The sequence below is a fragment of the Styela clava genome, chromosome 2 (genome assembly GCF_964204865.1).
Source record: "Styela clava chromosome 2, kaStyClav1.hap1.2, whole genome shotgun sequence".
Classification (NCBI taxonomy): Eukaryota; Metazoa; Chordata; class Ascidiacea; order Stolidobranchia; family Styelidae; genus Styela; species Styela clava.
This window is the reverse complement of record NC_135251.1, coordinates 23,419,276-23,444,784: the sequence shown is the minus strand read 5'-3', so window position 1 is coordinate 23,444,784 and position 25,509 is coordinate 23,419,276. Positions and strand designations below refer to the sequence as shown.

Genomic DNA, 25,509 nt, shown 5'->3' with positions numbered 1-25,509 from the left:
AGCAAACACAACTGAATTTTAACAAATTTCAACAATGGCCTTTTCTGTCGAACAAAATTCAATCCACGACAACGACGAGAATTTAAAATGTCTTTCTATTTTAAATTAATTGTGTTCATGGGAACTCGAGGTTGCGTCGACGAAAAGATGAAAGCATTACTCCTCTAAAATGCAACGGCGATCTGCGAACATAATAATGTGAGAATATATTGCCCTATCATATATATTTAGTTTTGATACATATTTTTTGCGATCTTGCAAATTTGTTATTGCCGTTAGAAAAATCCTAGTATCTGTTTTAAATTTCCAGAAAGTACAACTTGATTCAGTACTTATAATAAATAAATTTAAAGAATACTAGTAAATCAAAAATACATATTCATTGCCTTGCTTTATTATTAATTTAATTGTGAGCTTTTTAATCTGCGGTTGTGTTGACGAAATAAAAGCAATACTACTCAGAAAATATGATGACAATCCGTGAACGCAAAAATGCGTGGTAAAGTGCACGATTATATTTTGTTTTGTTTCGCATTTTTGTGAATTCGACAATTCTGAGCTGTTCGTACAACACCCACGGCAGTACTGTACGTACCATTGTGGAGGCAGTATAGCAAAGAATTATAAGGGAAAATGTCCTGGTACCGTAGCATCCGAAATTTTGGATTTGCAATGCAGACTCGTGTTTTCGTCGGAAATCCGCAAGTGAGTTGTGAAATTCAATCGTCTGATTAAGCGCAAGTGACCTGTCGCGCCACCTGTTACCAAATTTTCGAATAGTAAATTGCTATTCTAATAGTTCAATATTCAAATATATATATGCCCAGCCCTACTCAGTAACCAGTAGTTATTGACTCGATTAATGTTATGTGACTAAACTTGCTTTTTATGTTTTATGTAAATTCTAACATAAATCGTAACGTGGCTGATACTAAAGTTTCGCAAAAACGTTTGAATTTTTGTCGCGGACTCATTCAAACGCTCCGCGGAAAACACTGAGTTAGGGTTAGTCCATATTTTATTTCCGGTTTTCTTTATTTTAGTTCTGATGCGAGTTCGGGGACTGTCTGTGTCAGCCAAATTAATATACCGCCTGCCCATAGGTTCCTACACACAACTTGATGTAAAGTAGACGAACAAAATTAGTTACCTCCTTATTGGTACACCCACTTCTGGAGCATCTGGTTTTCTATATAGACTGAGTTATCTTATCTCCTCTTCTTCCTATCCTATCCTCAAAGTCAGATTGAAAGTGCGCCATCTCGCGTATACTAATAAAAAGACTATGTCGATGTATATATCTATATATGACACTTGATTAGAATTTCGAATATATTCACGCGTTAAAAGCATGTAACGTAACCATAATGTACTCAAAAAGAATTAGCCATATTCCGAATAAAAAATATATAAGGTACAATAACAATATTAATAGTGATAGAATCGTCGTGCGTTCACCGAAAAAATACGAATTAGTTATGAAAAGTTGATTTAACACTGAGTGGATGCGGCGAATAATTTTAGAACAAACAGATCGACTTATAATAGATACAAACAGTAGCAAATTAGGTAAATTGAAGATATGACCCAACTATCCAAAACGGTATTTCCAAAATTACTTTTTAAATGAATTGAGTTGTATTAAAACATAAAATTCAATTGGGGTACGACTGCAAAAAAAATTGCATAAAAACATTTTGAGCTATGCAGATATTGCACTGTTCTTAGGCATGCATACAATAGACTAAACATTTTTGAATCACAACTAGCGGAAATGACATCATAAAGAGAATAATTGCGGATGATTGTTCTTGTCGACAATTGGCCATGAATGAATCGAGCATGGAACAGAATTGGATAAAAAATGTGCCAGTAATGGATCGACCATAATAAATAAATGTTTTGCGAAATATGTTTTTGGTAACAGACTACTTATAATTGATGTAGCTGAAAACTATGGGGTTTTGAATTTGGGTGTGAATATTTCATTTAATTATATTAAGCGATCCAAACAATATTTTTAGAGCGATACAAAATTTTAATTGTCTGAAGAACTTGTAACTTGTAATCAGCTAATAAAATTCCGTACGTAAGTCGTAAATATATTGTGCAAAATTTCACATGCCTCATAGTGCAAAGAATATAAATTATAAATACCTATTTACAAAAAAAAATAGTTTACAAAGCAAAAATACATATGTTGATCACCGGAACAAAACAGCTGGAAATACCCAGCAACAAAAAATAGATAAAATAAAGAAAAAACTTGAAACTTTCCGTTCTACCATTTGAATTGAAAGAAAACGACGTGCAAACAACATGGTGTCGTTTATTGGACACGGAATGGACGAATGTATTAATTTAAAAAACTGTGAGACGACATTTTTAAAACGAAATTCACTTTCTAATGAAACAAATACTTTAGAGCACAATCAGTATTTATATATGAAAATGGCTTCTAGAAGGTATTCACTTTTGTATTTTTCTTATTTTTATGACCGCGTGATTCACTTGAAAAGTTCGTTGAAATAAAAATATGACCAACGATTTCATCAAGCGAGTGCTCACCAAACGATTTGGGATCACCGTAAAAGCTTTATTTTCCTATCCTATTTACTTTTAAGATTGGTACCATTCAAGATTTTTTTGTTTTAGAATTCCAACAGCACCAAAGTAAGAATGAATTTCCTGTGACAGACTGGTTATTTACTACAACGCTCATCCGTTTAAAGAATCAGTATCAAATGCACATGCTTGGATGTAAGATCTCGTTCAAATTCTGCATATAAAATTCATAGCATTCAAAGACACTTCTTTCCGTCTTGATATTGCATTCAGACATGAATTGTCAAGATTTTGTCACAATCGATCAGTTGATTGACAACATCTTCCTTTAAACGTGATAAATAGAACGAAAATCCGCAGACGAAGTACTGCACAGGCAGCCCACTACCTCGATATAGACTTTGTAATGTCTGTGTGGGTCTGTATTACACAACAGCGTTGAGTCAAATTCATCTTTCCTCGGGTTTTAAAATGACTCTATCTGTTGGTGAACTTATCATACGTAACGCAGGATTAATCGAGTTCAAATACTTGGAATCTTGTATATTATTACCATTTTCAAGTATATCGCTTACTGGTGCTATATCAAAATGATCTGCGTTAGAGTTTGACGTCCCAGAAAAACTACTGTGTCGCATGTTATCATAGTCTTTAAGTTCCGCAGTGCTCCCAGTTGAAAAATCTGTAACGTCACTTACTCTCCGTGCTGAAAAACGATAATCTCGTATCTCTGTTCGTCTTCTACGGCGCCTTCTGAAATAAAATTAGAATATTTCAAGTTCAAGCTCTCCGTTTTGCAATGCTCTGGGTCAGTTTCATAATCACACTACGATCATTGATGCAATACGGACAAATATTATTTTATAAATTTTAATTTCCCGAGTCTTCACATGTGCGTATGGCGAGATAGAAATGTGTGAATCGAAACGCCACCCTAAGTTGAGAAACATATGCATTGCATTTGAATTCGAATAATGATTGCATAACTTCCTTATCAAGCGAGCAGTTAATTATTTTCATGCATGATCTAATTTGTACCATAGATGGTATGTGGAGTAGAAGGGCGGTCGCGCTTATTCATGGCGCGTCCTGAATAGGATTACAACAACAGGGTGCGGTAAAGGCTATTGTAAAACTAACATGATGGTCGCTCGAAAGAGTTGGCGAACTTCCTGCATGAGTGAAGTCATTTTCGGCTGAGAAGCCGTCATGTCAAAATATCGTGTCAAACGTTGAAAACAACCCGGAATCGTGTCACGCACATCGATGCTTTGTTTACTTTCGCTTAGTCACGTGATTTTATATTTCATTTCCGCTTATCAATAAAGGTGACTAAACGTTTAATCAAACCCAAGAAAGACGCTCGGTCGCAACTAACGAATGTTAAAACATTTCATCCGAAATCAGATGTAATCATTCGCTGCATCACTTTACATCCGTTTCCGGGCAAAATGCTCTTCACGTCATGCGTTCTTGGTATGCGAAATGGTACCCAAACAGTTTGTACTCTGGGATTTTAGCAGTTTCCTTCCTTATATATTGTAGTCTATGGCACAGGTGAAACACAACCGATCATTACTCAATTAACCAAATTAAACTGTGAAAATCAATTCACCAGACATGTACAATTTAAACCGTCTAGTGACAATTGACTACTAAAACTAATAAGGAGATCTAGAATTTAGAAACTTTTGGCGAAATTCTCCAGTGCATGAGCGTTGTTGTCACTAGAAACGATGAAATTTAATTACTATACATTTGGAATACCAAGAATCATAACAAGTATCAAAAATTCTTGTAACAACTATGCGCTTTGTAATGCTGTACCGGACTAATCCACGTAACTATTGACGTTGTGCGTTTGCGCTTTCTGTTTCACGCTGTGCCCACTTGATTAATTACAATAGTAAAATAACTGTATCAAATTGGCAATTTATGAGACTACATTTTTATGGCAAAGACTACATCGTACGATGTATGAGGTAATCAGTGCCGTCCAAACAGACGTGTTTCCTTTTACGGCATGTGAAAGCTATAATTGGACAGCAGAATTCGGTAGCAAAATCTCGCGAATGTGCTTGTATGCATAGTGCTGTAACAAAGACATGAAATAAAGAAACTTTTGCTTATCTTGCCCCCAACCCATGTATTTTCTTGTCGAATATAACTAATTGTGAATTGCATTGATTAAATAGTTACTAAACCTTGAAAATCGCAACTCTCAGTTTCATGATATTGGTCAGAAATTACGGCAGGTAGACCGAAACAACATGAATTTCTTAACAGTGTTCAACTATTTATCACAGAGAAAAGTTAATTACTAATCAAAGGTGAATGTGTCAGAATTTCCGCAACATATGTAGTGCGATAAATGTAGATTGATTATTATTCAACATCGCGTTTGCGAAAACGTTCTTATTGCATTTCGTTGAAATGTACTATGTGTATGTTACGGCTGTTACGGCCAAACACAAAAGATCTTTACTCGAGTAATAAAAAAATTCCAAGTTGTTTATTTCAAATGTAAACGCTCACCTAAAATTGCCGTTGTCAAACATTTTCTCGCTTTGTGGATCCAAAGTCCAATAATTTCCCTTTCCTGGGTCATCTTCGTTACGGGGAACTTTTCGGAAACAATCATTTAGAGATAAATTATGACGTATTGAATTTCGCCAGCCGGGTTTGCAGTTTTTATAAAATGGAAAACACTCTGTTACGTAGTTGTAGATTTGCCGTAACGTCATTCGTTTTTCCGGATTACTCTGAATAGCTAAAGCAATTAAAGCCGAATATGAATACGGAGGCCTCGTACTTTCTGATAAGCAAACTTTTTGCAAAGCGCTGGGGTCAGAGTTAGTGTGTGATAGTGGTCGCGGGTGACTTAGTGACATGGGATAACTGGGGTTATAATAAGAGTCATGATGCTGTAGCGTTGTGATTGGTTCCTGATATGGGTAAGCAGGAGTATCGTCCATAAACGTATTTTTCATATTATCTGTGCGATGTAGGTGCTCTCTACCGTTTTGATATGCATTATAATTCATGTATTTCTTAGGATTCAGATAGTTCTCGTTTGTATTCATGGCAAGATGGTTTTGCGTGGAATCGTCACCGAGAGCAATCAGCGGCAGTCTCGATGCCAGACTTTTTGCAACGGATTGGTAGTTATAATTGACATCATTGACAGCTGAAGGAGAATTTATATTTGAGCTAAACCCGGATACGCCGTAGTGTAAGCCATTTTTTGCTTGCAATGCTAAATGTGGTCCATTCATCAGATCGTTGCCTGAACTGGTCGCATTTTGTTGTTCTTGTTCCGACAACGCATCATCCAGTTTTTTTAATGGCGGAATCGGTTTCACAAAATAATCGTTCATATTGTCAACCGTGCCGGCACTCAAATTAGATTTTGGCGCTTGGTGTTCAACGCTATCCGCAGACACGAAAGTATCAATTTCAGCATGCAATTCCGTCTTGATGCAGGGTGCTGTTTGTGATAATTCCGTCGTTTCGGGAGAGTAGCAAAGTTTTTTCATTTCTTGCCAATCGCAGCTACTTCGAGTCGCTAACTGATTGCTCTTAGTAGCTTCAAATTTGCTGTCCTGTTCGGGAGGGTTGGAATGACAACATGATATTATACTTCCATTTGAAGTGGCTGCTGAACGGGATAAGCTTATCATTTTTTCTTCTGCGTGGGACCCGAACTGCACGACGTTGCCGGGATAAAACACCTCATTGTCCCCTTCACAGGAATTATGCGCATTGCGTCTTCGAATACACTCATATTCAATATCTTGTTGCTGCCCGTCATAATTATTTTCTGGAGATAAGTTGAGCAAATCGTAAACGTCTATCAAGTTTTCATCTGGGTCATCCTCATTACTCGGATTGAAATTGACCAATTCTGGCAACGGCCCGGCTTTATACTCATTGTTATTGTTGTTCTTGTCTCGCTCCGGCGCCAAATACGCACGTGGAGTCTGATTAGAAGTATGTTGAGAATGTTCTGGTTTTTGCTGAAACCTGGACATCGTGTAGTCAAGTGGCATTGTACAGGAGTCGTAAATATTTTCACGTTGAATATCAGATTCACAGTTGGAATAAATGTGGTTCTTGAGCTGTATCATTGGCGTATCATTCGGTTGGTACTGCATTCCTTCGTAGTTGACCTGAGAATAATTTTGTGGGAAATAATCCCCGCTAGACCTGCTATACAACTGCATATGGTCTTTTGGTTCTCTCAAAGTGTGCATCAGTGCTGGTGCCGAATCTTCCATTCGGTCTCGCAGAAACGTCAGACCTCCATAATACGAATCGGCTGCCGTTGTCATTGCACTTCAATCGATACTCAACTGCTCGGTGTGGAAGTTCTGATTTAGTTTCCAAGTATGGCGTTCAGAATTCGATGTCGTCTGTGAACTTTGTGCCACCACTATATGATTACCTTCTTTTTTGTGTAAAATATCTCATATTACTTTTCCTACACGTTAAGCTACTTACGGCATCTAAAGAATGGAAACGTGAATCTTGAACTTTTAAGTTTTTATGAAGAATCTCACACCTCAAATTATTTGGTTTCAACAAAAATCTCTACAATGCAATATACATTGGAGAACAGACTTTGAATCTTTGCTACTCACTCCCACAATATAATCAAAATGTTCCGAGATGCTTGATAAGCTCAGTCGGTGCAAATTGGCTACTGCGCAAAGCCGTGTTTCGGACATGAAACTCAACTTGCCCTCCAGAATTTTGAACCGTAATCCTAGCAGACCCAAACTTCACATCATCTTGTCACATAATCAAACTGATCAAAGTTTTAATATCCATATGTTCTATGAACATAGCATGCCTTTTTCTCGTAACTCTTCTCTCTCGATTATCTTTATGCGCAGCACTATTTTCTCACTTCTCATCCTACTCACTTCCGATGCGTATGAGCGAACGCACCGGTGTCTGCGCAGAATCGATGCTATAATGAAAATCATACCCTATCACACGCTGATAAAATGACAATTCTTTGACGTTCAGCAAAATATTAAGTTTGGTTTATAGAGTATGTCTCATCAACTTTCCTAGCTATGTACGCAAACTAGCTTCAACAAACAAAGGTCGAAGAAAATATCACCGCTGCTACAAACAAAAAAGACATTTAAAGGCCCTTAAATTTAACTGTTGGATTATAACTATCCGTATCGCTATAACTTTAATTCACCGATCTTGTGACCGCAAAATATCTCTGTTGAAGAAAAGATTTCATGAATAAGTTTGATTGAATCATCAATAAATTTGTATTTTCCGTAAGATTGAAATATGACTACAAATTGTTCACGACAGGAATTCTACTTAAAACTAGATAGGATTCTTTTAAGAGAATGATTCATTCGACAACGTATGCTCTGCAGATAATACAGCACATCACAGTTCTATATGAAACTGGGAAGCGGATGTCATCGCCTACAAGATATCCCACACGGAAATGTTTAACGAGGTTCCCATATTTCATCTAACTTCATTTTGATCTTTTCATATAGTCGGGTTTGAACAAACAGCTTACGTGCAAAACTTACAAACGTCATGTTATATCTTACATGGAGAATGATAATTTATTGAACTGACTAACACATTTAATTGTATTTTCTAAAAACGCCACGATGAAAAAAAAGTTCGACAAATACATACTGGACAACCTTCTACAAGCTCAAACTCCATAAAATACGCCAGTCCTTATGTAGGCTGAGGTTTTGAAATAGTCAGACAGACGTAAAAGACACTTAAATTCGAAACGTAACTTCACTCCGGTGTGTGCCGGTTGGTTTCGTTGTGCTAGAATGACCGAATTTTATATACAAGGAAAAGACAGTCCGTGCGACAGCGTGATTACACTGTAAACCACGCCTCTCTTCCGGTCCCCGTCCTAATCGGCATGAGAATAGTTAGTCATTTTATTGTCCCTAGTATAGAAGAAATGTGACCGACCTCCTTTTGATGGGTAACGAATCTCCCGCACATAAACATTCCCTCATTGGATTCGATACTATTAACCACGTAGGATAATAATCAACGGTGCACTAACAAAAATATACTTGTGCTGAGCACGATACGCCGATAGTTCATCGTTATAAACCATAATTCAATAAAATATTACTCTACCGCCGAATCTCTGTTTCAGCTTCAAAACCTCGAGTTTTGAGCTTCAATATAAAAATATTAGGATGTTGAAGCAACTCTTCTGTAAACGAATAACGTGACAAAATAAGTTCCAAGCAAACTCGCTCAATACAAGTATAGACCACGACCCAGGTCATGATTACATAATCTCTATTAATTAATTTATAAATAACTCTTTTCCAAACAAAATCATTATTTAGGTAAACACGTGGTAGTTTTTCAATTTAGAAAAAAGTTTGAAACTTCCGACGTCTTCAAATGACTTAACTTCCTGTGCCGGACCGGTGATCGTGGTATGTCATGCTCATTATCGAAACTAACAAGTTGGAGCACCCATTGTTAACGAACGATTGAATCATAATAATAGCATGTGCAAGTTTCGATCGTTGTTTATAAAATTCGGAGTTTTATTTTGAACTCATTGGTGCCAGTTCTTGCATCCTACGATTCACAAGTGGGCAGTTTGTTTCGCCCCAATTAGATGTTTCACTCGCTACGAATCTCTCTACCTGTCGCTTTTTCTCTAATTCTCTGTTTATTTTCGTATCAAACATATACAATATTCTATGCATTCTAATACGGTCAATAGTAGCCATTTTTCGTTCAAATGTTTCTCACATTAGTTTTATTGCGTATAAAGCTCTCTATTTTTCTTTGTATATTCTTTCCATATTACATAGGAATGTACTACTAATATATTTATGAACAAAGCTAAAATTATTTATTTATTCTCAGTAATATAATGACAATTCAAAATAACTTTATCAGATCCAAAACATACACAACACATTCTCTTACTTGTTTCATTTTTCTGAAGGGCCATCGATACTAAATAAAATAGTGCAAGATTCGTCCTACTAATTTCATAAATTTTACATATACTTCATATATATGTCAGAATCGTACATGATTATTTTAATATATATTTGACTATATCTTACTATATGACTATATCAAAATCTATGTCAATGATGCACTTCTGTGCGATCAAAAACTTTTCAAAGCTTGGTATTATTTTATCAAATTGTTTTCTATGTGCAATAATGTAGTCCAGTGTTACAAATTTTAATTAGGCTTGTTGTTCTTCTTCTTGGCCGTGTGTGACAATGTAACAGAGGGATTTGTAGTCAAGCATTCCTGCTGCGTCGATTGGTGATATGTTGTACATCTGTTGAACCTAGATTGAATGGTTAACAGGTAAATGCATATTTCAGAAAGACATAATTCTGTTACTGATATTCTTTGCAAAATATAATATGTCCACCATGCAACAAATAAAGTAAAACCTGATGTTCTACCGTTGCAAAATCTTCAACCACGAAACATACAAAAAATAGCCAGTCTTCATCATTTTGGATTGGGAAAATAGATACTAGAAAATACTAACCTCGTCTCTTGAGAATCTGTCAGCGGAAGTCATCATCATGTCAGCAAGGCTGAAAAAGTAAAAACCTCAAATGATTGCCTTACATGTCATAAAAAAATACATGAACAAAGCAGTCTACTTGATCCATGGAGCAAATTGCTAAAAGTGTTTTTATTATACACCTATCGACTTTAAGGAGGTCCATTCTAATTGTTCTTCAATTTTGGTGAGCGTAATCAAAACGCTGATTAGAAAGTAGTGTGATCAAATATATAAATTTTAAAATTAAATACTTATAGTCAAAGAAAGAACGGTTAACTTGTACAAAGCCACCGCCACTAATGCAAAAATGTGAGAATTGAAAAAAACACCACCGCCACGTTTTAAAATAAAGAAAATTAGTGATTATTCAGTTAGGGTTAGGATTGATTTGAAATTCCAGCGCAGTCTGCATTCTTAACCCTAACTGGATAATTGCTATTTTATTTAGCGTTGTTGGGGGTGTTTTTGGGCGGAGTACAAAAGATCCGAAAGTACGGTACGAGCAAAGAAGGTATACCGCGAAAACTGTACTGTAGTGACAGCAAACTAAAATCCGAATAACTAAAATATATTCATTATATTTTTGTACAACTTACTAGTCTTTGTTGATGACACCTTTATTGTCAGGGTCAAGCACTTTGAACGCCTGTAATATCGTCTCTTCCGGATCCGTACCTAGATATGAATTTATGCTGTGATCGGTGCATGTAATCGGCAAAGGTTAAAGTTCAAATGCTAACTGTAATGAAAAATATCTGGGAAATATTGAACCAAAGGGTGAAATTTTTGATGTATAAGAATAAAACTTTCATGCAAGCATTAATAATACACGAACATTTTAAGCACGTTATTGAATTCGTAATGAACCGAACAAATAGATTATGATTATCAATTGTTTTATCAATAACATATCCACTTGAGAGCACATAGACTTCATTTAGTCGTGTGCCATACCAGGTTTCACAAAGAGTGTGAGCTAAATAATTTATTTTAAAATGACAGCATGCGATCTTCAACATGGCGTTTACACGTGCCGAGTGTGTCCTATATTGATTGCATGTGGATACAAAACCAGATGGGTGCAAAACAACAAATAAAATAGTATGGACTTGAATGGATACTCGTAACTCGTGATTCAAATTTGGAATATATTCCATGCATTCGTAAGCATGCCAGTGGTGACCTATAACCTCTTGATTTTTCGCATATTTTCGTCAAATATTCAAAACCAAGATTCATTTGGTAATAATGACGATAAGCAATTACTTGGCGAAAAGTGTTAAAGCGATAGTATTAAGGTTTTTGAGAGGTTACAACCGCGCTTCACTCAGTATATTGATAAAATGGGCATGTGGCGATGTGTGATGCATGAGAGACAGTGGAAGGCTGTCCGACAGCTGCGAGTGACGATGAAACGTAGGCATGCCATTAATGAAATGGGTGAGGCGATGCGCTTTATGACATAAACTAGCGCTGTCTTCCTGACACGATGCCTTTGTTCCTTTCAGTCCACCGATCTTCGATTGGATCTTAATACCATTAGTAGCACATACAGATGCGATCCAACTGTTCGCTATTCGCAGGGTGTTCGCAATTGCAGTGAATTGCCAATTTCAATTATTCCGATTATCTTTTAGCCTATTCTGACATTTCGTTTGTTATCATAAAACTCCTTTGTAGGTAACCAAAGATCTTTCCGTTTCATTTAAACTGAATTTACACCGAAAAAATCTGTGTTCTATAGTGTCTATGTGCTGGAAAATTGGCTTGTGCTGTGCAATTTTACCCTTGATTTTCTCTCCCATCATTGAAAGGAAAACAGTAAAGTTTAACTGGCCAGGTGCATCATTTAACATTGCTTCCAAGTCTTTCTCTTTTTTTACAGCTCCTGACAAACATAATCTGAAATCCTTAGATATCAATTTGATAAATGAAATGAGATACATATATCGCTGATATTAATGATGGAAAATGAATAGCAGATGACTCACTCTAAATGGCGATGGCTAAAATCTTACCCGACAGCTTGTCGCCAAACAAAGCAAGAAATACTTGGAAATTCAAGGGGCCACTCGCATCGGCCAACATATTTTTTGCTTTATCGTCTTTCAATCCTCTGCCTATGTTTGAGAAAGCAATAAGTTTGGTATGGGATCTTCATACTACCAATGTATTTACTTAACATGTTCATTTCTAAGTATTGAGCATATTCCTGCGTGATTGTACGCTCATTTAGAGTATATTACAAGGGCATAACAATGCAAAAAGGGCAAAGACATAGAACGAATTTGAGACGACGTCCACGCTATATTTGTTTAATGAACCGTCAATTACCCAATCAACGAGTTCACATAATTTACCCGTACTTGAGGTCACACGCACTCATTTAAAAGTGAAATGAACTTACTTTAAAGTCAAAAATTAGAAATGAGACGCCATAGAAAAAACTATGATCAAAATTGCATTTGCAAATAGGCACCAGACAAGACAAACGTGAGTAAAAAAATTTCCAAGTATTCATAATAAAAGCGCTTTATGCAGTGCTCGTTGTTAGAGATAATCCAGGCACAAAGCCTCTTACACTGAAAGGGGATTCCTTAGGCCAAAACACCATTTTTTTTTATTTATCTCCACATTGTTATTATATAGAAATTGTGTGAGATGATTTCCATTGGGTAATACCATCTGGAATGCTGAATCACCCCCGGTTGAACTCATACGCTAACTAAATACCAGTCTCATCCCGTATTGGTGCGATTTTCGTGTTGAAAGTAGGATAGCTCCTTAACAAATAAAATAGTCTTAAAATTTTACCGAGAGAGGCATATGTGTCTTTCAAGTCTTCTTGGTCAATGAAGCCATCTCTGTTGGCGTCAATCATGGTGAATGCCTAAAAGTAATGGGTGGGTTTATTTTGTGTTAGGCTGTATCCAGTAGGGCAATTTGTAAATTTTGCTGTACCCTTTATGAGTACATTTATCTGAAATGTAAGCTTTAGTCTTGTCTATTCACTATTGACTACTTCATTTCAAAATAACTACTGCTGGTAACATCTGCGTTGCAAACTATTTTCGTCCATAATTTACGCGATGAAAATCATTTTGAATTCGAGCTTTACTCTCTGGGTTTTCGATGACGTCAACTTGCAAAATTATATCGGGGAAAAAAAATTCATTTGAAAACTTGCTTTAAATATCCTGTATTTTTAGATGATATATATTGAACTTGTTTTACATAATGTGCGAATACGCTTGCATAAGTGATTACATGTGTGAAATATGCCCAAGTGTGCAGGATGTCAAATATGACGAGTAGGGTTGGATATATGGACCCTGAATGACCTCTACAACTTTAGTCTTACATTTTGTTCAGAACCAAAAGGCCAAAAGAACGCAGTGCCCTCTATACATATTGTCCAATGATCTTCTACCGTCTCGTATATTATCCACGAAAAGCTCTGTAGCGTCAAACGTGAGTGCGGTATTGGGCTTTTATCCAGATCAATAGTGCAGATTGCAGAATATGAGGCACGCTCAACATTTCTAGGTCATGATTTTCAACGGAACATTTTACAAAAAACGCAAAAATGTCATCAGGAATTTCAGGGTTATTAGAGAAATTTGGTATTTAATTTGTTTTAATAAATAAATTTCCCCTCAATTCTGTGATACAAAAAGGTAAATGTCATATTTATTAATTTTCTTTCGTTCAACTCACAATTAAACAAATTATTGTTACATCTATGAACCACAGGTATATTATTTATCGCTCAATATCACGTTACATCTTGCTGAACCCACGAAAACTGATTTATATCACTATAACAGAATAAGGATTGTTGTATATATTAAAAACAATACTTCATCAAGCAATGACCATATATATTTAGGACACTTGTGCGCGATCTTTCCACGACCATGCTTGAAGGAGAACAATTTATTTTCATTCTTGAAAATGCTCGTCAGCTATGTTTACTATTTAAAACTGGGCAAACGCATTTTAATCCAGATTGATCAGTTTCTAAAAAATAACCACGAAATTCTGTGAAATTTAATGTTTTTTTTTTACAATTTATGATTAAGTTACCACAATCATGTAGTATGTTTATAGTTTAGACAATGTCAATATTATCAAATAAAATGATAATTAATCGGAGGCGTATAATATAAAGTATGACCACTTTCTTTGATGATTTTATACAAAAGTTAATATTATGAAATTAAACCAATTTTCTCTCGATTAACGTTGTTACTAGTAGTGTATCGTAATTTGATGTTATGGTAATATAAATTTCTTCCTGACTATGTTTTTATATTAGATTATTACAGCGATGACTTGGTCTTAATAAGTTTATTTTGTCACCGTTGACGTTTGATATCTTCTCGAACAAAGAAACAATAATTCATTGCCAACTCAGAATTATTTTGTGTATATGTTGATATTTATTTGCAGTTTCTTTTACTACATACTTTTACATACACTCATGTATTTGCAATCATAAAACGTACAAAAGAACATGACTAAATGAAGTAAGGAAACCCAGAAGTTGAAATATTATGTATATAGACTTTTTGGTGAACTTAATAATTAATATCATAGAATAAATGCTTTTTAAATAAAGTTTTAAAATTATTTTGGCGTCGTAGGCGACATATCTTAAGATTCAAACCCTTGCCAGTTGTTTAAAGTGAAATTGTGAAACGCTCCGTAAAATAATGAAATCCACTAGGACTAGACCACTTTACAATCAAGAATTATTGTATGATTAGAAAATAGGTAAACGGAAACATTGAAATCTTGTTACTGTTCAGGAAGAAAATTTCTTCAGTATTAAAAATATAGTGTTCTGATAACTTTTCCGGCAATTGAATTAAAAATCGTCAATCATGGGCAACAAACGGACATTAGGTCAGGGAAGTATCTTCATATTATTTGTTGGCTAGATGCCCGGGAATGAGGCGATTGCTAAGAGCGAGATCAGTTTTATATCTAAGTTATTTACTATGAGTTTGACTACCATATTATCTATTTATTACAGTACAAAATAACATGTGGAATAAATTCACCTCTTTAAATTCTTGGATCTGTGATTGATCAAACATAGAAAAGACATTTGAGGTGGCGCGTTGGGCACGTTGCTTTCCCCCTTGCTTCTTCTTTGTCTTTCTGCTGGCCTGCAAGAAATAAATAATATTGAATTGCATTCATCCCAAAGAATTATTTCCGTATTTGTAGACGTGCCTTAGAATACTGTATTTTAAAACATATCAAGTGTCAATAGCGAGCAATAATTATATCAACAAGCATCGTCTACTCCCAGGATTTGAAATATATGGCTCCCTGAAATAAACAATTTTATCGGATTTTTATTTTTCGATACAAAATGACCACAAGTGTGTTGGTTAGAATACAAACTTGGATTAAAATGTAAAATTAAGCACAAAAACTTCATTCAAAGATCGCATTTGCAAATTTAACTGACTCGGTGATTTTAGCTATGCTCAGACTTCAAGCACAATGACCCTGATCATATTGGAAGATTGCTGGGCCTTAATTTATGGAGTCTGCATTACAAAATTGGATACTCCTGAAGTGTGCGCACCAAGATGTCGCACAACCTGAACCCTAACCTGGTACACAATCTGAGTTCAGGTTGTGCGCCATCTTGGTGCGCATACTTCAGTAGGGCCCAAAATTGTCCTCAACCCAACTACGACCAATAAATCGAAGCTTCGGAATAGCGATATCAAAAGGTTACACTGTGCCATAACCGCGCCTGATAGCCTCTTTCCCCTGGAATGAATTGAGATTATATCTTACCCTAACAGAATTATTATGTATTTTCTGCACGGTACATTGACGAATGATTTACTGAAACAGTATCGATAAATAGTATTGAAACATATATTGTTTGCTAATATACCAATTTAGGGATAATTGGCTACCTGGACCGCTAAGAGTAGGCGTTGGCAGGTATGCTTATTCCGCATTCCGTCTACGCATCATTGATCAGGAAAAAACAGAAACCTGTTTTATTCGCATTAAATTGACAATTTTAGCCAATCCAAACAAGGATGATAGAGATATAAATCACGGGCAAAAATCTTTCCTTCACGTTTTTTCTTTGTGAACTGAGGTCGTCACTATCATATACATATCAAGATAATCAGTAAATCAAAATTACCATGTCTGTTGTTTGTCTATTCCAAAATAATGCAACAAGCTTATCAGAGGATCCACGGACGACACGAGCTACTTGAGAACGCGACTCGGAGGAATGGTCTGGTGACTAAATGTCGACTGCAACCATTCCACATTCTATTCTCCAGGGAAATGACGATCCGGAGGTTATAAATAACTACAGCTGTCCTTTTAAGGACAGACAAGATAGCCCGGTTGCCAACACCCACATTGGTTCCGAGAAATATGAACTATATCTTTTGTTGTTTATATACTCAATTACTGATATAACTCGTACTACAAATCATGAAAAATTGTCATTTATTGCTATAAATTAGGTTTGTTATTCGTTTATCATGTAGGAAAGATTTCAACTTGTTGGTTTGACGCAGCGAACAGGCGGTTGGTTCATTTGCCGCTATGAAACCGGTATCATTGTGCTCCCATGAGACAGCGCGTGTTGCAGAGCCAACAGTAGGCATGCGTATGTTTTCATACGTCATTATGCTATTCGTTATCAATTCAAGAACGCCGAACGATAACACATGTTAACAAATGACTTTTATGAAATTCAAAGAAAAACTTGGTAAGCGAGCGAATTGAATAGTTTTAAATGAAAAGGCGCAATTCAAATCATATCCTGTTATTACCCACCGCCATCTTAGATCAAGTTAGGATAAGTAAGTTAGGTTATTGTCCCACATTTCTTCGTGCAATAACCTGACCCTCCTATACTCACCCAAGAGAAACAGAATCGAAGAAAACAGATTAGTAGTGGTAATAACAGTCAAATGTCCATATGTGTTGCAAACAACCCCGTGACTCTGTTGCTGTAACTCAACATAATTAAAGGTGTATCTATACTTAGAATTATTCTTTTATACGAGAAGTATTAATTAAATGTTCTTTAAAGTTGACCGAATGCTGAAAATGACTGTATTGCTGAAAATATATATATATATATATATATATATGGTTCGACTTTGCAAAGATTGTTAATACATTAATTATGACCAAGGATTTCCGATGGGACTGCTAATAAATCCTTGAACGTTTCAAGGTTTAAAATATTTAAGTAGAGTCATCGTGAAAGTACTGGCTATTTTACAACTCATGGACTGTTTCCAATTAAGAGTATTTAAAAGAGTGTTTTATGCCCATTCAAAATTAAAAAAAAAGACAGCGTTTTGTATAATATTGTACAGCCATGTTGTTACAAGGGTCAGAGGTAGGGTGTGATCGATAAAAGAACGCTGGCGAACAAAATTGTGATACGAGCAACGTTATACATTGAGTCGATTTACACACAAGCGAAGAAGACTCGAAGAACCTCTATGGACCCGTTGAATTTAGGAGAAATCGGTCAGGCATTAAAATTTGTAGAATGAATAAATTAGGTGATTGTAAATGTTCTACATCTCCCTAATGAACCAATTGATTGTATTTAATATGCAGAATATATGCATCTATGACGTAATATAAAATTCTGGAAATCGGTAACTATTTATTCGATGTCTCTCTTGCGCCAATTGCGGTAGAAAAAACTGTTCGATTGTTATTAGTAAGGATTTGATTTCGCAGGGCTGCTATATGGTTAAGGAACTCGCGTACGTGATTTCATAGAATTCATAACAGTGTTATGTGCAAAGAACATGAAAAATACAAAATATTATCGCGTATCTTCGATACTTATTCCTATTCATACATCTTTATTCGTAGATATGATTTATTAGAAACAAATTGAAGATTGTTTTAGAAGTTCTGCTAAATATTGTTCCGGCCTTGAAAATTCGAGTGACTAGAATAACTTATTTACGTTTGATTAAATCAAATTCATTCATTTAAAACCCACTCTCATAAACTTGCTACCAGAGCTTTGCTATTCTATAACACTTTAGGATTTGCAGTAATTTTCTAAGTATTGTGCATATATACAAACTGAGTATTAATTATTTGTTTTAGTCCCGAACTGTTATTCATCGAATATTTTGTCAGCGTACACCAAGTATTGGAGTAACGTATTATGGAATGAATATCTTGAAAAAATAGCAAAACAAAATAGCAATGCTTAAATATATATATGAACAAAAAGGTGATCACGATACACCGTGGCATACACCTTTCATTTAGCAGTCGCTTACCTACATTTTTCAGCGGAAACGTCACACGTGATGCAATGTTTCAAAGTTAACAAAATTTTAAATTTAAAAAAGGACAGGCCCCAATGGGACAAAAGAAAATAAATAGCTTCCTCATAAACACTCCACTTTAAGAGCTGAAAGTTCATAAAGAATTTTTCAGAAAATTTATGAGGAAATCGAAGTAGCCTTACTGGAAATTTATTTCTTACCTTTTGACTCGACATCGCTGTCTTGTAATCAGTTCTGGCTTCTTCCCCTGACAACAAGCACAACTAGAGTCCGTAAGCATTTCTTGCTTATAAATAGAAAATCTTGACAGGAGTTTGATGAATTCCAGATTTCAACTCCAAACGCTAGTGCCAGTGGTCGGGTTATGTACCGTAGGCAGTAATTGAGCTACGCAGTAAAGCTTTCCAATTTGTGGCGATCTATGTTGAATATGTTCGTCCTACCTCTATGGTAGAATTGTAAATTTCTAGAAACTCGACAAGCTTCTTGAAAATCTAAACGATACTCAAAAAGAAAAGATCCATTTCTCAATTTGTTATGAATAACATTAACATGTTTCGCGTTTAAATTCAACAAAAATATTAGCTTGAAAATGGTCAATAAAAAATACATTTTGTAGTAGGTTCTCATATTAACGTAATTGAGGATATATATTTGGTATGAATCCCACCATATTCAAGAATAGCGAACGTTTTACTACACACACTAGACCAGTTAGCCGCTTTTGGTTTCAAATAGGTTTTATAATTTACTTTATACCATACATTCTAAACAATTTTTATTTTCGTATATATACAAAAGCAATCTTGTGTAATTTATTTATTTTTGTCTGTCTGTACTTACAATGGTATTTTTAAAATTATAATAATCGATTGTAGGCCTACTCATTATTTATTTTGGGCTTGCTATTTGACATGTCTTACATGGGTGGTAAACAGTATTTCGTTTTGGTTCAAAATGTTATGAAATCGTGTTAAAAACAAGATCGTAGTTTACATATCAGGTTAGTCAGTTGCGATCAAAATAAATGTTTCATTGAGATGACTTAGTTTTACTGTTAGGTCAACATTCTTTTCGTCAGTTTTTTCGTTCTTGTATTGTTGATAGTAACTCAAAATGGCTTACGAAACAGTTCAAGAAAGCTTTTCTATTGTTTTCGAATCAGAATTTTTGATTTGGTAATAGTATAACGTTTCTTGTGACAGTTTACTACAAATCACATGAATGGCGATGACTTCCACGCCCGCTCATATCGATGGCACCTGGAGTTTTGATCGTAATAACTGGCAACAATGAGTTTGTTTTGGGTCGTCGGTGTCACACGGAAACGGTTGCCGTAACAATCCGCAAAGTTACGCGCAAAATGTCGTTTTCGCTTCTACTGATACTAACGTGGGATTCCAAATTTACAATGGGAAGAAATGAAGGCAATTGTTGTACAAGTGTACAGTATAAACACCATAGTCGGACAAATTATCCGTGTACCAGTAGGTAAAATGTATGCTAGAGGTTTTCTAATTCACCGAGAGAAACATTGTATCAAATTGTGGGGGATCTGGGCGATCGGTGTTAAATTTCCTGATCAAACGATCACCCGCATTGTTTATCGAGATTGTTACAGAATGTTGTCGATATCAAAGTAGAATACAGGTAGCGAATGAATGCCTCTTTGTGTTTTTCAATAAAAAGAAACTTTTCGACTGAAAACAAAGAGCTGGAACGCGCCTTACACAAATCACTGTGTTATCCCTTTAATCATGTGTCTAAACTGTTACATTAGATACTATTAATCTACCGCCATTAAATTGCACGCGTTTTACTTCTACAAAAATTTAATAGCTTGGAATAATCAATATGAGAAACCACAGTTACATACTCATATATGTTCATTTTTGCTTTTTACACTGTTAATTGGTTATCACCGCGGCCTGTCACTATAAAAACCCTAACATTGTTACCTGAAGATAATCTTAAGCCGCTTAATCGCCAATGCTGTAACTAATTGAATAAGTGACTCCATACTGAGTAAGAAAAAGTTGTAAAATACTTCTGCGCTATCGAAAAATTTATCATTCTGAATCAGTCCCAAACGGCAGGTTGTAAACTACAGTTGCAAAAAATGGATTCACCTATTTTTTAATTGAAAAAGTTTTATCGCGGAGTCGAAGATGCTCAAAAGACGAAACGGTTCTTTTCGCTTTTTGATTCATACGTACCAAATTGACAACAGGAAGTCCAGAAAACTTAAAATGCTTTACCACAAGTGTTCTACGTATTATGTTATCATTTTAGGCAGACATGTAAAATGTACTATTATAATCTTTTAAAAAATGGGGTCTTTTTTCAGACTAGCACACACATTTCATGCGAGAATGGCAGGCAACCGTGAAATATCAAATCCTACATAACTCGTGGGCAACACCGAGTGGCTGACGTCGTTTATTCAAATAATATATTTATTAAAATGACGTAATAACTCATGTGCGGTGACACAAACCAAAACGTAAGCGTAGTGCAATTTAGACATTGTAGCATGATGTAAACTGATAAATTTGTTTAAATTTTGTTTCCATCTTGTGAAATCTTTTCATTTTGCGTTCCTGAAACTTCGAAAAGTGGTGATAGCTTCCGGTCTCTGCTCTTTCTATCCTTCTCATCATGACGAGAATCCGGTAATAAAGAATTTAAATCTGGTTTAGTTGTTGTTGATATTTTTCTACCTCTAGTCTGTGAAAGATATGAACTCTCGGAATGTATTCTTCTTTGTATTCTGGAAGTCTCTGAAGGGAGTTGATCACCCGCCGATGAGCGTCTACGTCCTGGTGGAGTAGGTGCTGTGACACACACCTGAATATTGCTCGCTTTTAAACTTCGCAACGGTGAATTAATTTTGGCTTCTGTTTTACACGAAGACGTTTTACGAGTCTGTTGATTTGGGGCACTTTTAGATGACAAAGATATTTTCTTCTGTTGTTTTGAACCTCCATCCTCACTAGTTTTTGCATTTGAATTTGGGGTAGTTGAAATTTTACGTTCTTGTGTTTGATCGTTTCGTCCTTTGGTCGCTGATATCTCGTTCTCGAATGTTAAATCGGGATTGACTTCGTCTAAAAAGAAGAACAACAATAAGAATGACATAGATTTTGAACTGCTTCAAGTTTCAGACTGGTGATTTTGGGCGTATTCTTCACGGAGCACACTTTTACTTATCAAATGATAATTTAGCTATATTTAACTGATTATGTCAGGCAATTCGGCTAAAAGTAGACTTACGGGATGTTGTTGTGGATGAAAATCATATAAAAAACACGACAGGTTCATATCCTACTTTAAGTACAAAGGTAAGATTTCCATATTTTCAGGATAGGAGTTTTCATATATATTAATCCCGGAGAGAGTTATGCCGATTGCAAGGGGAACCACGGCCTCTCGTCAGTCCATGTCCGTCATAGGAGGAATAGTTAATCAGATATTTGTTTCAGATGTGTATTCCTGACGGTGGAGGGAGCCGTTACCAACCAAATGCCACTGTCTTTCAAATACGTGTAACGCGACTAAGAAACCATAAAATAGTAACTATGGCCGACTATTACTAAGCAAATCTGCCATTCACTCAGACGTGATTTTACAATTCTCAGTGTCATATTTGCCGACATACGTGCGAATCGCCCAATAAACACACGCCGTCTGCTCCTTTGATTGCGTGCAAATATATACCATAAACCTGTTAGAGTCGGAGAGTAATAGCAAGAATGCAGGGGTTCTTAAGTACGAGATTTGACAACTAATTAAAAGGAAAAAAAGAGGTTCAATTAAAATACATGTGAAAAGTTACTTATACACACCGTTTGAATCATCCGTGTCTAAAGTAGCCTTTTGTCTGTAAAAAAAGATGAAAAAATACTGGTTACAGAACAATTTCAATTCCTGATTCATTGTGGCAACAATTACTGACAGGTAATGAGATAAAATACTCTTGTTTAGTGCACTTTTCACGTTATAAAAATCATAATTTAAATGGAATTGGTTCAATAATTCACTCAATATTTCCAGAACTATTTCAACAGTTATGATGTATATTTCAACACTTTAAACCCAATTTCATATTTTTTAAAGAGTCGTCCATATCAAAATTTTGAAATTTTTATTTTCTAATCGGCGTCTACCCATGATCTTGTTCATTATCACAATTGCATATTGGGCGTTTGCCTAAAATATTAACAACAATAGTGACTATATTGTTCGTTCTTACGCTCTTTTAAACATGGGTGAAGTAACAGCTTCAATCTTAATGAAAGGAATTCGAAGCGATCTTGGAGTTAGCTGGATTCTAAAAAAGATGGAAGTAATAATAACAACATTAATTATGCTACAGAAGTTATCGGTATGCACCCTAAAAGTAACATAGCTTCAAATGCATTTATTCATAGCAAAGCTGCACCCAAACCTACTAGTGCAGTGGTTCTCAACCTTTTTTCTTCCGTGGCTCATTTTTGTTGCACAAAATTTCTGTTGCCCAATAAGTTTCTCATGCAAGGGAAAAACTACAAGAAAAGAGAAAAATTCCTCCCGCAAAAATAGACACATTCACTTCAATAATTTGAAGGCTAAACGCCACCCTCTAGCGAAAACAGCATCGCTTATTATTACCGTCAATTTAACTAAATTTAACAATATCTCCAGCAAATTTTAATAAGTTTGGGGCCCATCTGAAAATGTTTCTGTGGTCCAGCAGTAGGCCATGCCCCACTGGTTGCGAACCGGTGTACTAGTGTACAAGCGATGGTTGATATTTAGCTACTTTGTACATTAATTGTTGAAGGGGTTGCAAAAATATGGTGAGATCCAAATCGAATCACACCTGAAAACGCAGCTTACAAATGTCAATTTTTACCGAGTGAAAACAAGTCTAGTCGACTGTTACTCAACTCCAATCACAATTTAGGTATCATTGACCAGATAGTTACAATCTAATCTAATTGCACGGTCTACTGATAGTTGATACATAATAAAAACTTACTTGGAATTGGATTCTGTATCTTGGTCCTCTAGCGTTGCTGTACATTGGGTTGTTGATACACTGTGTCTTTTCTTTTTGCCTTTTTTAGTGTTAACCCGAGTTGTTGTTCCCTAAGTATAGTGAATTATAAAGATATTAAACGAGTTTGCGTTTGTTGAACATTTCATCATGATAAAAAATTCAAAATTACTCATTAGGAATAAAGGATCATATTGATTAGAAAACGTTCCAGTTAAAAAACAGACAATGACTGCATACTTACTCTTTGCGTCCATCTTCTTCGAATTTTGTTTTTGTCTTCACGTGTTGCCGTTTCTGCGCTTAATTCAGCAGCGATTTGTTTTATTTCAGTTATTCTGACAACAAAAAAACGTTTATTATGCTTCCAACTCAATAAATACCATTTACTGTACATCACAATGTTAATCAGGAGAACTTACTCTTTCGCCGGAGTGTTTTCACTGACAGAATTTGTTGCACTCTTCATAGGTGAAGCATGTTCTGGCTTGTCATTTTCACCCGTAAGTTTTTGTCCAGTTTTTGTTTCATCAGCTCGGTCAGAAGCTTTTCTTCCAAATCCTCCAGGCAGCATGGCGTGTCTAAAAGATCTATGAGTGCTTTCACGAATACTTTTATCAATCGATTTTGATTTCGATCCAGCTGTAAATTAAAAGAAATGATGTATTGAACTTGCATCGGTAAGGAAATATAACTTGCCTATAAAAGAGTTATGGATTGGCCCAGGATTTTTGGATGAGATGTTTAGTTTTGTTCAATAAGAAAATAAAATTTTGTGACTTCACTTCATTCCATCATTTGGTTGAGCAGAGATACCTATGCTTATGACGTTTTGACTTTGAACCCCTTCCAGGGCGACAAATCCATTTTTTGGATTTGCATTTGAAAATGAAATTTGTATTCTGTGTCACAATTCACCCGTTAGATTTGAAAACTATTGCGGTGGTTTAAACAACCGTTGATTACATTGAGTACGCTTGCATGTTAAAAATCTTGCATAAGGTAATTCGAATTTTAACATTAGAGGAAGTTGTAACAGGCCGGCGGTTAAGTGAACAACCTTACGAGTTCATCATGCATTTTATATTTAACATTGAAAAACAGTCAAACTTACGCGCATTTGCTGTGATATCAGCTTTCAGTCGGATGACATCTCGCTCGTATTCGATTGCCAACGCTGGCATATTGATTTCGTTAAAACGTAGATATGTTAACATCAGATGTAGGTGTTCTTTGAGCGAATTTAATTGAGAACATTCAATTTTGAAATGCATCATCTAAAAGGTAAATACATAAAAGGGGATTTAAAATATGTATAAACGAAGACTTCTAAGTTTCCTGTGTAAACTTAAATACCATTTTTCACACAAATAATGTTATTGAAAAAAGAAAATTAAGAAAGTTGAAACATTTTGGACACAATTTCGTAATATCACCATGATGTATTTGCAGCAGAAGTTCACAATTCGGCGCTTCGAGACATTTTTAATAAGGAATATTCGTAAAACAAATTATTGTCTGTTCATTACAATAACGATAAAGAATAGAACAATGCTCAAATATATGACCACGGAGACCAAATGGCCAACGCAATGACAAAATTCCAGCTAAATGTTAAAAGAATAGTACCGAATAGCATATGAAGATGTGTCCATGAATTATAAAAGTTTTTGGATAAAATATAGAACCACGTAGATAATTTGAAGAAAATTAATCATAAAAAGCTCCAAGTTAATTCTTTCATCACAGAAAATTTAAAATCGATTGGTTACTTAGTTGTAGATGAAACCCTTTTTTTCATAACAACAATTTAGAAATATGCCCAATTGATATCCAATAATGAGGTGAATTAGATAATTACCTGTGTTAGGACGAAAGATCTGAGATACAGAACGAGTGGCGTCTTTATTGACATGATGAAGTTCATAAAAAGCCAAGTATCGTTGTCATCTGTAAACAAGTTGAAGAAACCAATTAATCTAGTTCAATTCGATTTA

The 25,509-nt window shown here is 35.4% G+C and overlaps 3 protein-coding genes across 8 annotated transcripts in view; all 3 read right to left on the bottom strand.

Annotated features, from left to right (window-relative positions):
• Window positions 1-1,318: 1,318 nt before the first annotated feature.
• On the bottom strand, window positions 1,319-7,339 carry LOC120336238 (uncharacterized). Of its 2 annotated transcripts, none has more exons than XM_039403866.2 (2): window positions 5,101-7,339; window positions 1,319-3,318 (listed from the first exon to the last, which is right to left on the bottom strand). In XM_039403866.2, exons 1-2 carry the CDS (start codon window positions 6,894-6,896, stop codon window positions 3,015-3,017), a joined length of 2,100 nt encoding a protein of 699 aa, XP_039259800.2. In that variant the 5' UTR covers window positions 6,897-7,339; the 3' UTR covers window positions 1,319-3,014. The 2 variants fall into 2 exon arrangements, with proteins under 2 accessions (XP_039259800.2, XP_039259801.2); XM_039403867.2 differs by having other exon boundaries at window positions 1,319-3,315.
• Window positions 7,340-9,525: 2,186 nt separating this feature from the next.
• LOC120336237 (myosin regulatory light chain, smooth muscle) lies at window positions 9,526-18,730 on the bottom strand. 3 transcript variants are annotated; one of them, XM_078110254.1, is made up of 7 exons: window positions 18,675-18,730; window positions 15,211-15,318; window positions 12,959-13,034; window positions 11,931-12,032; window positions 10,741-10,819; window positions 10,124-10,172; window positions 9,526-9,913 (listed from the first exon to the last, which is right to left on the bottom strand). In XM_078110254.1, the coding sequence occupies exons 1-7, from the start codon at window positions 18,687-18,689 to the stop codon at window positions 9,806-9,808; spliced, it is 537 nt and encodes a 178-aa protein (XP_077966380.1). In that variant the 5' UTR covers window positions 18,690-18,730; the 3' UTR covers window positions 9,526-9,805. The 3 variants fall into 3 exon arrangements, with proteins under 3 accessions (XP_077966380.1, XP_077966379.1, XP_039259799.1); XM_078110253.1 differs by lacking the exon at window positions 11,931-12,032 and adding an exon at window positions 12,163-12,264 and having other exon boundaries at window positions 18,675-18,726; XM_039403865.2 differs by lacking the exons at window positions 11,931-12,032; window positions 18,675-18,730 and adding exons at window positions 12,163-12,264; window positions 16,329-16,454.
• Window positions 18,731-20,337: 1,607 nt separating this feature from the next.
• Window positions 20,338-25,509, bottom strand: part of LOC120336406 (protein unc-80 homolog) — a 34,656-nt gene continuing 29,484 nt past the window's right edge. For 2 of the 3 annotated variants that reach the window (XM_039404075.2, XM_039404077.2), the window contains 8 exons: window positions 25,374-25,462; window positions 24,627-24,789; window positions 23,935-24,154; window positions 23,757-23,850; window positions 23,495-23,604; window positions 22,727-22,804; window positions 22,320-22,354; window positions 20,339-21,581 (listed from right to left, as the gene is read on the bottom strand). In XM_039404075.2, the coding sequence (XP_039260009.2) occupies window positions 21,031-21,581; window positions 22,320-22,354; window positions 22,727-22,804; window positions 23,495-23,604; window positions 23,757-23,850; window positions 23,935-24,154; window positions 24,627-24,789; window positions 25,374-25,462 (1,340 nt within the window). In that variant the 3' untranslated portion in view covers window positions 20,339-21,030. Of the gene's footprint in view, window positions 21,582-22,319; window positions 22,355-22,726; window positions 22,805-23,494; window positions 23,605-23,756; window positions 23,851-23,934; window positions 24,155-24,626; window positions 24,790-25,373; window positions 25,463-25,509 lie in introns of all 3 variants that reach the window. The other variant, XM_039404076.2, reaches the window with a different exon arrangement.